The following is a 15,239-nucleotide window of genomic DNA, read 5'->3' as shown; positions in this document are numbered from 1 at the left end:
CATAAGCGCTGTTGGCCCAGCGGTAAGAGCATGCGACTTTCAATCCGGAGGTCGCGGGTTCGAACCCCGGCTCGTACCACTGAGTTTTTCGGAACTTATGTGCGAAATGTCATTTGATATTTGCCGGTCGCTTTCCGATGAAGGAAAACATCATGAGGAAACCGGACTAATTCCAGTAAGGCCTAGGTTACCTTTCGGGTTGGAAGGTCAGATGGCAGTCGCTGTCGTAAAAACTAGTGCTTACGCCTTCTTGGGATAATCATGGGATTAGTTGTCACAGCGGACCCCAGGCTCCTATGAGCCGTGGCAAAATGCCGGGATAACGCAAGGAGGAGGATGATGACGTAAGTTGATTCATAAGTTTTTAGTATAAGTTTTTTCTATTGTGTTTTAGAATGTTGCTGAATGTTTTATGGAATCAAAATTTTCATAGGTCTTAAGAATTTAACTCACTGTGTAAAAGATGGTCACTCCTATCCGTCGGTCCTTCCCGCTTGATGTTCTCCCGGAGCTGCTTCGTGATGTTCCTGAATATTTCTCTGGAGAGCGCAAGACCGTCCTTTTCGTCGCGTCGGAACCGGCCATGCGTTTGGTCCTCGGGGTAGCGTAGTGGTTCTGTATAAAACATGTACTAGTTAATAAAAATATGGGGATAGTTGCAAGTTTTAGAATTAGTAGTCTGTAATATGTCTGTAATATCTGTATAGCTACTTTGCTTATGATTAATATTTTTAGTTAATATTTCTATTAATTTCATTTGTTTAACTTTAATGTTGACATGTAAAAGTGCCCCCGTGGCCTATTTGCTGAATAAATGATTTTGTATTTTGTATTTTGTATTTTGTATTTTTGTAAGGTCAAGCGGGGGAACTGCGACTACTACAAATACAAATACAAAATACAAAATCATTTATTCAGCAAATAGGCCACGGGGGCACTTTTACATGTCAACATTACAGAGTATTCATTAAAGTTAAACAAATGAAATTAATAGAAATATTAACTAAAAATATTAATCATAAGCAAAGTAGCTATACACTGATATAGAATTAGAGATGTATAAAGTCTCTAAATGTCATATTATTACTAACTATAATCAATACATAAAGAAAGTGCAAACAGATACAAAGATAAAAGAAATCTATTACTAAAATATAAAGTACAACTTTGACTGCCTAAAACTACTATCAACGGTAATTTTAATGACAATTGATTGCCTTCACACTGTAGATTAGTTATCTAGGTTTTATTTCATCTGGCTCGACTAAAATAAGATTTTTATACGATATGGCAGAAATAGTTATAATTACCCCGCCGAGGGTGAATTCCAACTATTGATGATAAGTTTCGTTACGGTGAACTTACACTGTTAAACCGGATATAATGTGGTTTGTCAAAACGTAAGGATCCTAATTAAACACTCACTCATTTTTATGTAGGTCGGTTTGTGTAAAAAAACACTTTCAAGATGTCAGAGGGGTAATTAAAACTGTCTCCATACTAAGTAGTGATGGGAATCGTGCCTATTACAAATCTGTCGATATTGTGTCTATAGGTGCATACCGTGTACCCGCGCACACCTTATTCTCTGCTCATAATCAGACCACTAAGGGACTAAATGCTTAAAATAATCGATAATACACAATGACGTTCAATAAAATATACTTTTAGCCCTTTCCAGAGCCAGAGTCACTAAATAAGGTATTAATATCGATACAAAACCTCGAATCGAGTACATCACTAGTGTTGTTGATTTTCATATAAAATATGGCGGAGCAATTAAAACTACCAAATAGTCGAAATTAGCCTCTATCGTAATTTAAGGGGGGCAATTTAAACTATCGCTTAAATACTATTAAAACATGAAAATTAGAAGATTGAAGGACATACAAACATAAAAAAAGTTTATAATTATGCAACTAACTGTAGAACAAAATGTTAAATCATATTAAAACCATATTTTTTATGGAATTTTTGAGAGGCTGTCTCTCACGCGCATACTACCAATTTCGTCGAAAACTTCACGGTTAGAACCATCAACACCATCTACGGTGAAATGATGAAAGAGCTTATACGCAGCGCTATCTGGACATATATGGAACTACGGTAAATGATGTAAAAATATGGAAGATATTTCGATTAGTTACAACTGCCCCGTAGTTACTATTATCCCGACTGACCTTATGTATAAAAAATTGATTGGCAGGTAATTTATAAATATCCATTGTTTCTTTTGATTGGTGATAGAAAAAGATAGGCCGCGATGGGATGGGCCGATGTGTGAAATTCTAAGTTTTTACTAAGTATGTGAAGAGTAAGAGCAAGAGCTTTTTAACCGACTTCAAAAAGGAGGAGGTTCTCAATTCGACTGAATGTTTTTTTTTGTTGTATGTATGTTACTCGATATCTCCGAGAATCATGGACCGATTTTCAAAAATTTTTTTTCAATCGGTCAGGTATAACCCCGAGATGGTCCCATTGGTACCAAGTCGGGGTCTGATGATGGGATCTTGGAGAAATCGAGGGAACTCTTCAAATGTTATAGGCACATGTAATGTTCTTGGTGTATTTTTCAAAGGTACACCAGTATTTACGCCTGATGGTAATAATTTTATGTGGCTGAGCTGATGATGGAAGGTCAACTCCTCAATGGTTAGGAGTAAAAGGATAATTCTTTCACTGCTGTACATATATTGGGACTGATATATATAATATCAATAGGAACCACTAAAAATAAACAAACAAATAAACTTTTTCACAAAAATAAAACCGCCTTCAAAAATAAGCGCGTTACAAAACACGGAGAAACTAAAAAGCAAAAAATAATAAATCATTGAAGTCAGATTTCTTATCGGATTGCAATAATCTAAACATCCAAATTATAAACAAATCAATTATTTTTGGAGTCGGGGCCAGCCTGCGTATTGGTGCGGTTGGGTGGGGCAAACAGAAAATAGCAAGGTGACCAAAAATAATTGATTTGTTTATAATTTGGATGTTTAGATTATTGCAATCCGATAAGAAATCTGAATTCAAAGATTTATTATTTTTTGCTTTTTAGTTTCTCCGTGTTTTGTAACGCGCTTATTTTTGAAGGCGGTTTTATTTTTTGTTAAAAAGTTTTCTTCTAAAGTATGGGTAAGAGCATTTACTTCTGTAGAATTTACAATTGAGATTCGTTAATTGTTCTAAAATATCCTCTACAGTATTCATCACCTATGTAACTATAAATATTTTCTTTATAATGATATTGAAGTTGAGCAACATAAGTACATAGGTATGTAACTGAAATAAAGTAAATCAGGATTTCATCCCCAACTTTTCAACTCAATTTCATTACAGATTCGATTGAATTAGTGCGTCTAAAGAGTTAATCAAGTTGAAACAGAAAAGAAACTTGAAGCAGTTTTCTAAATGAATTCCCTCTTTACTACGAGTTACGTCTACTTTCGTACTTATTCCATTTAATTCTGGACTTAACAAGTTTTCTTTAACCAAAATAGACCATTACTATAATAATTTTATTTATTTATTTATTTAAACTTTATTGCACAATTAAAAAAGTACAAATGGCGGACTTAATGCTAGCAGGCATTCTCTACCAGTCAACCATGGGCTAAACCGAAATCTTTTAAGCTGTGATAATTTGGTGTACAAAAAAGCACTTAAATAAAATGAAAAATGTTTCAATCTGACACGATTGAAATAAATACAAATGTATTCAAGCAAACATGTTGAAATAATTTGGCTTAAAAAATACTCATGCAAAATGAATGAATTTTAAATATTTCAATTGCAATCGTATAAGGATTTATAAATTTTAAAGAGTGCGGTTTGTATTAGTCAAAATAACATGTTGTGAACTTTCAAATTACTTTACAAACATGGCCTAATATTTAGGTAAAATATCAACATATTGGATAACAAAGAGATGACTGTGAAATATACTGGATTATACCAAAAGTCCCAATATTTCATTTCATAACCATTTATCCCATCAATTAAAATAAAATAATTTTTAAGAAAAAAAAAACGCCGCCTTTGGGGTTCTGATGAAAGCTACTTGCGAATGTTGGATTATGTAGAAATGAGTAGGTATTTTTTAAAGCTGCTTTTAATAGGTACATTAATTATTTGATGGCAACACATTTGTCATTTGATATTTGCCAGTCGCTTTTCGGTGAAGGAAAACATCGTGAGGAAACCGGACTAATCCTAATAAGGTCTAGTTACCCTCCGGGTTGGAAGGTCAGATGGCAGCCGCTTTCGTAAAACTAGTGCCTACGCCAAATCTTGGGATTAGTTGTCAAAGCGGACCAAGGCTCCCATGAGCCGTGGCAAATGCCGGGATAACGCAAGGGGAATGATGATGATTTGATGGAAACACAAATGAATATACGTATACCGTTAAGGTTTCAGGAGTTTCCTCAATTCCTCATGAATCCGATTATAAGAAATCGAAGTTTGACAAAATTTGACTTGAAAACTCAATATTCTTAACAAACATAACTAAATAAATGTCACTGTTCTGAACTTAAATGCATGCTATTCTTATAAAAATACTAAAGTCACTATTATGTGTGCCGTTCAGATTTAAGGAGTTCCGTTCTAATCTTCATCAGCAGTTCCACTGCACCAAATGTCACTGTTCTGGACGTAAGTGCATGCTGTTCTTATAAAAATACCAAAGTCACTATAAGTGTGCCGTTAAGATTTGAGGAGTTTGGTTCTGACCATCATCAGCATTTCCTTTGCACCAAATGTCACTGTTTCGTACGTAAATACATGCTGTCCCTTAAAAAACACAAAAATCACCATATGTGTGCCTTTCAGATTTGAGGAGTTCCCTCGATTTCTCCAGGATCCCACCGAGAACCGTCCTTCCTTGAGAGATTTGAGGCGGCGGTTAAAAATATTCTACTTTAATAGTTATGAATACAGTTCCACACCGTGTCATAAATGGCTTCATATGCATAATAATGGATAAGGAATATCCGGGTAAAACCCGGACTAGGTATTTTCATTATTCTCAAAATCTTCACAAAGGTTAATTCATTCTCGCTAACTATCACCTCCACCATCTTTCTTTCTAATGATAATAAAAAAGGAAACAAAACATTCATTTACTCTATGCTTCTTAACAAAAGAGTTTAAAAGAAATGCACAATTGCACACTCATAGTTGAATCACAGAATTCTTTATGCACTAGGTATACTCATACTCTCACTTCTCCCATTTTTATTATAAGAAGCTATTATTTCTTACAAGCTTTTATTTAACTTGCCTTGTTATTAATATGTTAGTTTGTGTCAAAACGTAGAAGTTAAATTTGACCCACTTCCCGTTTTCCGATTGAGCTGAAATTTTGCACACATATTTAAATCACGTGATAATGCGTGTATCATGGAGCTGATCTGATGATGGAGTAGAATATATAATAGACAATTTAAAATCATTCAATAAATAGCCACAGTACAGTAGTACACTACATTATAAACCAAACCTAAACAAAACCCACACTTCGTACCTATCTAATGGCAATCGGCCACCCGTTACTCCTAGCGAGGCGATTGACCCTCACCAAGCACCGAATTAAAAAAAAAAAAGGTGGTCATAGGAACTCTGTTATGAAACGTCGTATCCCCATCGAGTAAGGGGTTTTTAGAAACGTCTCGGAGACCAGTAGATGACTGTTGAAAGAAAGGTACCTACTGTCGGCGATAAAAGCTTGTGCCAAAAATTATTTTATTGCAAAAAACTTATAAACAATTTACAACACAATGACTAAGCTAATATGGAGTGAGGGGCATCATGGTGAAAAGACGTCAAACGTAGGGTAGTCATGTAAAATAACTATTATTTTGGAACGCAATTGGGTGAATCAACTTTTCTTTGCCAGCAAAATTACGCATACTTCGACTACATACATACATACATACATACATACAATCACGCCTGTATCCCATGAAGGGGTAGGCAGAGCACATGAAACTACTCAAGTTTCAGTGCCACTCTTGGCAAATAAGGGGTCGATAGAAAACGAAAGTGTGACATTGCAGTGACAGGTTGCCAGCCTCTCGCCTACGCCACACTTCGACTACATGTGGTCAGAAAATTTAATTTGTATTTAGTGTAATTAGTTTATACTTATTATATTAAAAACAGATATACAAGCTATGCAATACATCATGTTTTTATAGGATTTGCTATTTTATTACTTTATTTCGAGCAGTGACCCAGTGGACATAGCTGTCCCTCACTTTTGTATGAAAAAAGTGTCTCTTCCACTGGGTCACATATAGATTTAATTGTAAATTTTTTTTTTTAATTATTCCCTTAATGTAAAATAAAAATAAGGATCTTTATTCACGATGGCCAGGTTAAAACTCACAAAAGTAAAGCTAATAATAAGTATGGGCAATTCTTGCAAAAAGCAAGAAAAAGTTGATTCACCCAATTGCAAGTATACCTATGATATTTTCCTCCGATTTTATCCGCTTATAGTTACCTCACTGAAATATCGTGGAAATATCACTCGTAACACAGAAAACGAAGTGTCAGACTCCTCAACTCACACACGGCCGGGTTGCTATTGTAGTAGATAAGAAAACTTGAGTGGGTAAGGACGTTTCGATTTTGCGCCACTCTTGCCATTGATACAGTTGGCGATGATCCAAATAGCGCAGAAGGTTAAATAAATCAATAAGATGAAAATTTACGACAGTTTACCGTGTTTTAAAATGCGGATTTAATAGTAATTAATAAAGAGATAAATGACACTGAATATAGTATTACTTACGCGCAAAACAAAAGAAGTTAAACATAAGTAGTACCTATGAGAAAATATAGAAGACGAAGTATCTAATTATATTACGAAGAGCTGGCGACTTCCTCGCACAACGTATCAGCATGATTGCGATACAGAGAGGAAATACGAGTTTTGAATGATTCACGGTTATTTTCATTAAGTAGACTTATATTGACCGGGATATAGACCGCGATTACCTTAAATATAAGTCAGAGAGGAAATGTCACTAGAATCCTTGGTACAATGACTAAAGGGCCTATTTTAGATACAAGCTAACTTTTAAGTTTAGTCTTAGTTTCTTAATATATTTTTATGGAACAAGTTATGTCCATGTAAATAAATTCTGTTTATTAAAGATTGATTTCGAGATTCTGAATTTCCGAGCTAAAGCGGAAACTAGGCGTTGCTAGACTAAGTCCAATCTCATAAATTAAAATGGTTAGTAACATATCCAATTTTATTTCGTACATAAATAAGCTAGGGGTTCGAAACCGCTTTGAAAGTCGAATATTACAGCTACGCTACCAACGTATATTGCCGATCGATGCATATTTAGCATCCTGCAAGTCATCGCTTACAAAAAATGCTTGCGTGGCGAGCTGACGAAGCTCGAAGCTTATGGATTGATAGACAACATTAAAATTCAATCAGAGTATGCGGAGTTGATGACAAAAAGCAAAACTTTGTAGAAAAAAATGGTATAGGTAAAGATAAGTAAGGTAACTATTGAAGTATTTTCCTATATCGGGTCACTTTGAAAGGTAATATATTTTTGCCTTGTATGTTTAAAAATAACATTGAAATTCTAGGTAACAACTGATAGGTAACAATGATAATCCTTGTTCGACTATGCAAGAAGAAATGCGTTCGAAACTATGCGTTTTTAAATATTAACAATTTGTGTGTGTTTACATCGAATGAAGGTTCCAGGCCCCGTAGCCGAATGGCATTTTGATCCATTGAAATCGTATCAATTAAGGGGTGTCGCCTTGCATCAAATGAGGTAGTTCTAATTTGTATTATATATTATTAGAGATGAAATAGTAATGTCAAATCCAAGTTTTCCACCTCGAAAGCCCATGGGGTCATAATTAAATTCATGAAAATCCGTAAAATTTTATGACTTTTTCTGACTTTTGTTAAATTTTACCATCAAAAACTTTTTTAACGGCAAAAGTGGCTATGAACAATTAGATGTGTACTAAATTGTCGTTATTATGAATATAATTTTGTCTAGGTAAGCCATATATTTACTAAGATACGGCCATTCAAAGTTTTGCACAATTTCAACAAAAGGGAAAAGTAGTTGGAGCTGTTCGGAGGTGTATAATCTTTTTTTAATCCATACTGAAGATGAATTCTTACGGAGTCCACAAGGCTTCATTTCTCAACCAAAACTGGAACCACCAACTTCTCAGGTTCTGCTTAAAATGAACAATTTTCTGTACTTACAAAGAGGGTTGTACCAGCAGTTGTGGTTGCGAGAAAGTAGGTGTCAACAGCTCAGCTGTTTGCACCTACTGCAGTGGACAATTCTGCGGTAATGTACCAGGTCTGGTGTGTGCCAATGTTGATAAACCACTCGTTGATGATCCACCATCAGATGACGATTTTGACCTTCCTGGTCAGTTGACAGAGATATACTACCTCGGTAAGCTTTCTCCTAAAGGAGTGCTGTGGATTCGAAGGTCCAGTCTAGTTCATTTATCGTTAACTATGCTTATTTCACCAACTAACCCTACTTCATATTGCGAACCTTTGAGAAGCCGAATCTTCGAAACTATTTGGCGTACCAAGACCAAATTAGTCTCATTTAATTACAAATTTTGTCTACTTTAAATTGTGTATAGTGACTTTTGCCGTACCATGGATACTTTGTTGAAAAAACTCACAAATGCTGAAATTTTTTTAGGTTTTTCGTGTATTTAATAATGACCCCATTGGCTTTCGAGGTGGAAAACTTAGATGCCGTATCACTATTGCATATACAACAATATGGAACACCAATTAGAACTACCTCATTTGATGCAAGGCTGAATGTACGATTTCAATGGATCATTTCTCCGACGCCAAACGAAAGCGATACGCCGCTGGCTCTGTCGCGCCAATACGCAAGCGCGATAGAGATAGATATCTACTAGCGCTTCGTTTCGTGAGCGTTTCGTGAGCGATTGTGCCATTCGGCTAGTCACCCTGGATAGTAAAGTTTTTGGCACACCAACAAAATTAACTAATTATACTATTTCCAAAATTAACAACGTGATTCGTCACATACACGTATATTTTCAAAACAACGGGAATGAAAACAAAGGTGAACATAAAGTGAATAAACCAGAGGGAAAATACATTAAATATTTTCACGCCAGCTGTTCCACAGAGCTCGCTGTGACAAACAAGTGCATTGGAAGTGTATGTTAACCTCAAAAAGGCATAATGAGCAAGTCATTCACAACCAGTCTAAACCGATCCAAAACGTCACGTATTTTATAATTCAAATTCATCACAGTCATTAAAACATACTAAAAACAGATTAAAATCTTACAAACAAATAAAACTAAATTATAAATAAATAACTACTAAAAATAAACTTATAATAAATAATAATAATTAAAAAATAATAAAAAAGAACCCAATTATAAAAAGAAAAAAACATCTATCAAATCTAAAGGAGGAGGAAGGGAGTTGAAGCTGGCAGGCAAGCACGGTCGCGTCATAAACGATATAACGTCAGGCCGTCCTTTTCGCACTATTTGTAAGTGCGATAGAGACGCACCGATGCGATAGTTTATCGAACTAGTGTGCTACGTCCGCTGGCACATCTCGGACACTGGCGATCAAATATATGAAAGAGGCGCGTTCCTAGTACACATTCGAAGCTCGTGTAGGTGAACGCGTACTATGCTTGTGTGAGTGAGATATGACAGGTCGACTGGTCGCGTTTTTGGCAGGCGGTAACTGTGAGGTAACCGAGAGTGAGTGGGCGGCACTTTCAGCGGCGAGCAAGAGTGGCCATACTGTACGATAGAACTCTTTATTATACTGTGCCGCTGGTTTGTAAGCTTTAAACTTTAAAAGGTTAATTACCAGACGTTGTTTGCAGGCAGCACAGTGCTAAACACACGATGTAGAGGCTGCCCCACTGCATATTAGAGGAAACATCACAGCGTGCATACGCCTCGGTTACCTGTAATGAATATTATAGCATTAGTTCACTGGAGAAACGAGTAGCTAACGTGCATAATGAGAAACTTTATAGCGCCGCTACAGGATTTGTAACAAGCCAATCGTTTAACCCCTGAAACGCCGTTGTCAGAAAGTTGTTACTGAATTAATAACCTTCAATCTGTTAATTACAGTTTAAATTGTCTAGGACAGATCTGGAACAAGGCGTTTGAGGGGTTAAAAGAGACTGAGGTGAGTTGAAACAGAGGTAAAGTGAAACAACATCCATTACTTGTGGTTCGAGGCAAAAACGCATAATAAATAACTATGACCATGTTTGTGCCTTTTACAGATTCGATAGGCTACTAGACTCGTAACGAATTTGGCACAGTAAATCAGACGAGGCTACATTTTTTTGTCAGCTCGATAATGTGACAAAGTAGGTGTTTTTTATTTTTATTATTTTATTTTATTTTTATTTTTTGGAGAAACAACAGAAGTATGTGACAGGTATTCAGATTACATTAGTAACAAATCTCGATGTATAGATTTGCACACTTACTTCCTTAAAAAAACGTTCTCACTAAAACTATTACGTATCCTAAAATTGACGTTGTTTCATTTTACCTCTGTTTCAACTTACCCGTCTCCCTTACGCCACAGTATAAAGATACATAGAGTCACTGTACACTGTCACGTGTGTGTACACTGTAGCCGTACTGTAGGTATGTAATTGTCATATTGGCTAGACACCCTTCTCCAGTCTGCATGAACGTCACTGTGATTTTTCATTGACCCGTAATATGTAAAGGTTACTCTTTTTTATACCCAACTTTGTAAAGTTACCTACGATAAAAATAGTATAAAAGACACCTTGTTATTTTTTCTTTCCGTTACATTATACACGTCGTTGGGCTCATTAACTGAAGTTACCTGGTATATCGCTTTTTTTTAAATTTGAATAAATATATTTTCGTTTTCATACATAATAAATGAAGTTATAAGTTTGACGTGTCTATCTGTCTGTCTATCTGTTTCTCTGTCGGTCTGTCTGTGTGTGTCTGTCTGTGGCATTGTAGCTCCCGAACGGATGAACCGATTTCTATTTAGTTTTTTTTTTCTCTGAAAGCTGAGTTAGTCGGGAGTGTTCTTAGCCATGTTTCATGAAAATCGGTCTACTATGTCGCCGTCGGGGGTTTTTCCAAAATTTTAATTTTGTGGTTAGGTTATTTAATCGTATTTATTCATAAACAGCTCGAATAATTCACTTGACATTAAATCATGACTTGTAAAATCTAGGTAATTTTGTAAGAAGGTAATTTGTAACAGATAATTTTGTTATATCTAGGTAATTTCATAAGAAAGATAATTGTATCATTATTAATGAATACATCTAAAATCCCATTTAGAAACTCATTCGACGAAACGCTTCAATATTAATATCCTCTAATAGAGTTAAAACAACTTAGATTACTACGCTAAGACGTATACTTAATATTTGAAGTGTTTCAAATTGGTTCATGCGTAAACGTGAATTAGATATGACATCGTGTGGGGTAGATTATGCCGAAATTATGTAGGATGAAGGTTTTTGTTTATGTTTAGTTTGTTTAGTTGTTATAAATATTTAATGTGTTATTTATGTGTCTGTAAAATGTAGGATTTACCGATTTACAATAATTCATCCCGACGTTTCGGCTTGGGATCCAGTAGTACATCTGATAATGGAACAAGCACGACGAAGGCTGTGAAGCATTTATTTTGTGTTGTATGGTGTTGGACATTTGCAGTTTGTTTTTGTCAATTTTGTGTAGATTAATTGATTAATTGTTTTTTAACATAGTAATGGTCATTTTTTTGAATATTGTATAACTAGCTTTATTTATAGTGTGTGAACCTGCCTTAAAAATATTATTTATGGTCATGGTTCGTTAATATTTCTTGTATGTGGGTAGCTTTTGCATATTGTAATTTTTCCTTAGTCACCCGGTTGACCACGAACGCTGTAAAGTGTTCGAAACGTTGGGATGAATTTTAAATTCATTATACGCGATTTAATCAATTTCCATAGTTTATTTCATGAGTAACTATCGCGGTAACCGAAGACAATATTACGAAATGCATTTTTTACTGTTTCGAAGCGGATGTTGTTTACCGAAGCGCAGATGTATTCGTAGATTTTCTTCGATATTAAAGCTCATCATTGCGGCAAAATACCACAGAAAATACGGTGGCAAATGTCACTCATTTTTATCGAGGGAATTGACACATACAGCGACGGAAACGTTGATGACTCAACAGTAACGACGTTGCAGTTGATATACGAACAGTTAAGTAGTAATACTTACAAATAATGTTATTATTTCAGTAATTATAATAATTAAAATTGTCGTAATAACACGAATAGTAATTTAAATTAACAACCTTAAAGTAGGTTATTAAGTTGTGTAATTTGAAATCGTGTTACATTAATTTTTAAATATTCCGTCGATTTCAAGCATTGTGAATAGTGCTGCGGTCAAGTGACCAAAACGTGGATAAATTATACATTCAGCTGATATTATTATAAGAACTAGAATTGTCTCCGTATAGCGCGATAGTTACTCATGATTTTCATGAAATACAAAAACGAAGGAAAGGGATTGCGTATAATCAATTTATAATGTCAGAAGTTGTGAACTTGGTACAGTGCGAATAAAATCAGTAAACGATTCGGGTTTTACCCTTCAGCTTCGGCTCTTATCGGAATCGCATAAGTGCGAGCAAGATAGATATAAAACCCGAATCGTCAACAACTGATGTTAATCGTACCTGTAAATATAAACACCTGTCATATTTTTTCATACCTACAAGTTTTACAGTATATTTGCATAAAATGTACAATTGCACAATATTATCTCGTCCTTAACTAAATTAAGTACCGAGTTTACATTCAGGATATTAACTGTATCACGATATCATCTTGGATATTGCAATTCCAGCGACTAAAGTAATCAGTTTATGACTTAGAAGCCAATTCTGAATTTCACAAATTGAACAGACAATCGTTTTCCGTCAAGGACTTTGATGCCTTAGAAGTTGCAAGGGACTGAAACTGGTCTGTCATGATCTTCAGTAAGACAGCGAAGCAAGGACAAGCTAAAACAAGTCGCACTAGTGATATGCTGTTTGCGGGAAAATTCCCCAAGTTTAAGAAGGGGTTGGAAATTTTCACAAGAACGGGACTATGCAGGGCATTTATTAAATGCTTGCAGGACACTAGGCTATACTAGCCAAATGCTGTGACTGAGTGGCACAGGATGGATTTGGTCTTCAAAACGAATATTGCGGGGTGACCTAGATATTATTATGCACATTTTGTGGCGGATGTGTGTTTTAGGCATGACCTTAAATGGCGGGACAGAGAGGTGTCAGGGGAGGTCTTTCTAGCAGTTGTGTCCAGCAGTGGATCCTATCAGTGGTACAGAAAAAAAATGTGTTTCGATGTCTGCTGGTGTTTAGATATTTAGAAAGAATTTCATCATCATCAGTATCTAAGCTTTTCATGGTATTTTAAAAGCTGGAAACTATACCAAATTATTAAAAAAGAATAGGCCTAAAGACACGGTTGTTTCCACGAGACTTGAGCCGAATAGCGTTCCGAACTCGAGCCGGTATCGATGGATGAGGTTATCCATCTTCTGACGCCAACTCACTGATTTTGTGAGGCCATTTCAAAGCTAGTTCGCTACACAAGAAACTACGTAATAGTTTATAGGTAGCTTGTCGATATGATATTGGAGTTGAGATGTCATTTCTAGCAGTTTGTAAATGGCAGTTATGTAGGTGTACGTTGTGCTGGGAAGTTGGTTTTATTGGCTGTAGGACGTCGGGTATGTTTGCGGACGCTGAAGTAGACGGCTTATAGTAATCTCACTAGTTTTATTTTTATTTATTAATGTCACATGTGCATTTTAGGTTGATGGAAGTTCCTACTCTTTTTAAAGGTTTAAAATTCTGTTTTAAATACAGCACCCTTAGCACATGAGTATGTCACTGCGAGATAGGTATAGATCACGTCTTATTCTAATCGTATTGATATCGCGCCAATCATGTGCTAACTGTAGAAGTGACTATTTTTCTACATTCAGTCAAAAATGTCTCTCTCTCTTTTTACACAATAGGCTAGTTAAGTTTCCTATACTTAAAATAAAATATTTTATGCAGTGCACGAAATAAAGCATCACATAATTAGAAGAAAAATATTTACACTAGTTATGTTTAAACATAATTTATATTTAATAAGTCAAAGAGAAAGATATAAAGTAATTGAATTGACCGTGACGTCACTCCTCAGTATTTCATAGTAATTCCATATTAGCAAATCGTTTTGACAGTTCTTAAAAAGAAGCTGATTTGACTAGTAGGAAACTAGCCTATTGGTTGGGAAACAAACTTAGAGCACACTACATCGTTCCTAAATAATGCAGCCTGTATTGTAAACGTTCATGGAGTAAGAAAGAAAATTGAATTTGTAAACTAATGAAAATAAAGGTCTAGTTTCTTCAAGTAAAGAAAAAGGCAAAAGTTTGGGCCTTTCGAGCCCACTTTAGAGATAGTCTTTGTAGTATATTATAAGAAAAGAATAAAAATAAAATTACCCTCAGAAAAATCCTTTCATAAGAATTGCAAATTAAGTACCATTCGATCGAGAATGTTTGATCAAAAAGGGAACAAAAAACAAATGACTGCTGAAAATGTCGTCATAGCCTTTACAATGATTACTCGAATTTGTAGAATTCGTTACTCTACATTTTTTTTAAATATTTTCATATGAGTTCAATAAAAAATACTTCTTTTATTTTTTCATACAAAATCATTCAGCAGCAATGTATTGCAACTTTATGTTTGTTCAACGACGTGACTTGACGTAAGAACTGTCAATTAGTTCTTCGAATTTTCAAGGATTTTTTTTTTATATTATTCACCTTTATTTATCGAAATAACGAATATTTTAAAATCTCAGAAATATCTTTAAAACATTTAAAATGCGATCAAAATATGCCTTTTTACGTAAACATATTTTCACCATTCATTTCTGTCAGCCAGAATAAACATTACAGAATATGGAAAAAGTATTTCATATCCTTGTTAAAATAATCATAAAAATAAATTGAATTTGTTTTACACACCGTATCTCTTTATTTCCCATAAATTCGACTCGTCGTTAAGCTTATTAAAAAAAGCAACCTATACAATACAGGGCGTATTTTTGATATTACCTCAAACT

The 15,239-nt window shown here is 35.0% G+C and overlaps 1 protein-coding gene across 2 annotated transcripts in view; it reads right to left on the bottom strand.

The window, feature by feature from the left end:
* LOC125233986 overlaps positions 1-15,239 on the bottom strand; it is a 45,233-nt gene that overhangs the window by 12,431 nt on the left and 17,563 nt on the right. For both annotated transcript variants that reach the window (XM_048140165.1, XM_048140166.1), the window contains exons 2-3: positions 9,893-9,992; positions 454-615 (exon numbers count right to left, since the gene is read on the bottom strand). In XM_048140165.1, the coding sequence (XP_047996122.1) occupies positions 454-615; positions 9,893-9,953 (223 nt within the window). In that variant the 5' untranslated portion in view covers positions 9,954-9,992. The remainder of the gene's footprint in view (positions 1-453; positions 616-9,892; positions 9,993-15,239) is intronic.

Source organism: Leguminivora glycinivorella, chromosome 15 (genome assembly GCF_023078275.1).
Source record: "Leguminivora glycinivorella isolate SPB_JAAS2020 chromosome 15, LegGlyc_1.1, whole genome shotgun sequence".
In the NCBI taxonomy this organism is placed as follows: domain Eukaryota; kingdom Metazoa; phylum Arthropoda; class Insecta; order Lepidoptera; family Tortricidae; genus Leguminivora; species Leguminivora glycinivorella.
This window is presented reverse-complemented; position numbering and strand designations above follow the sequence as displayed.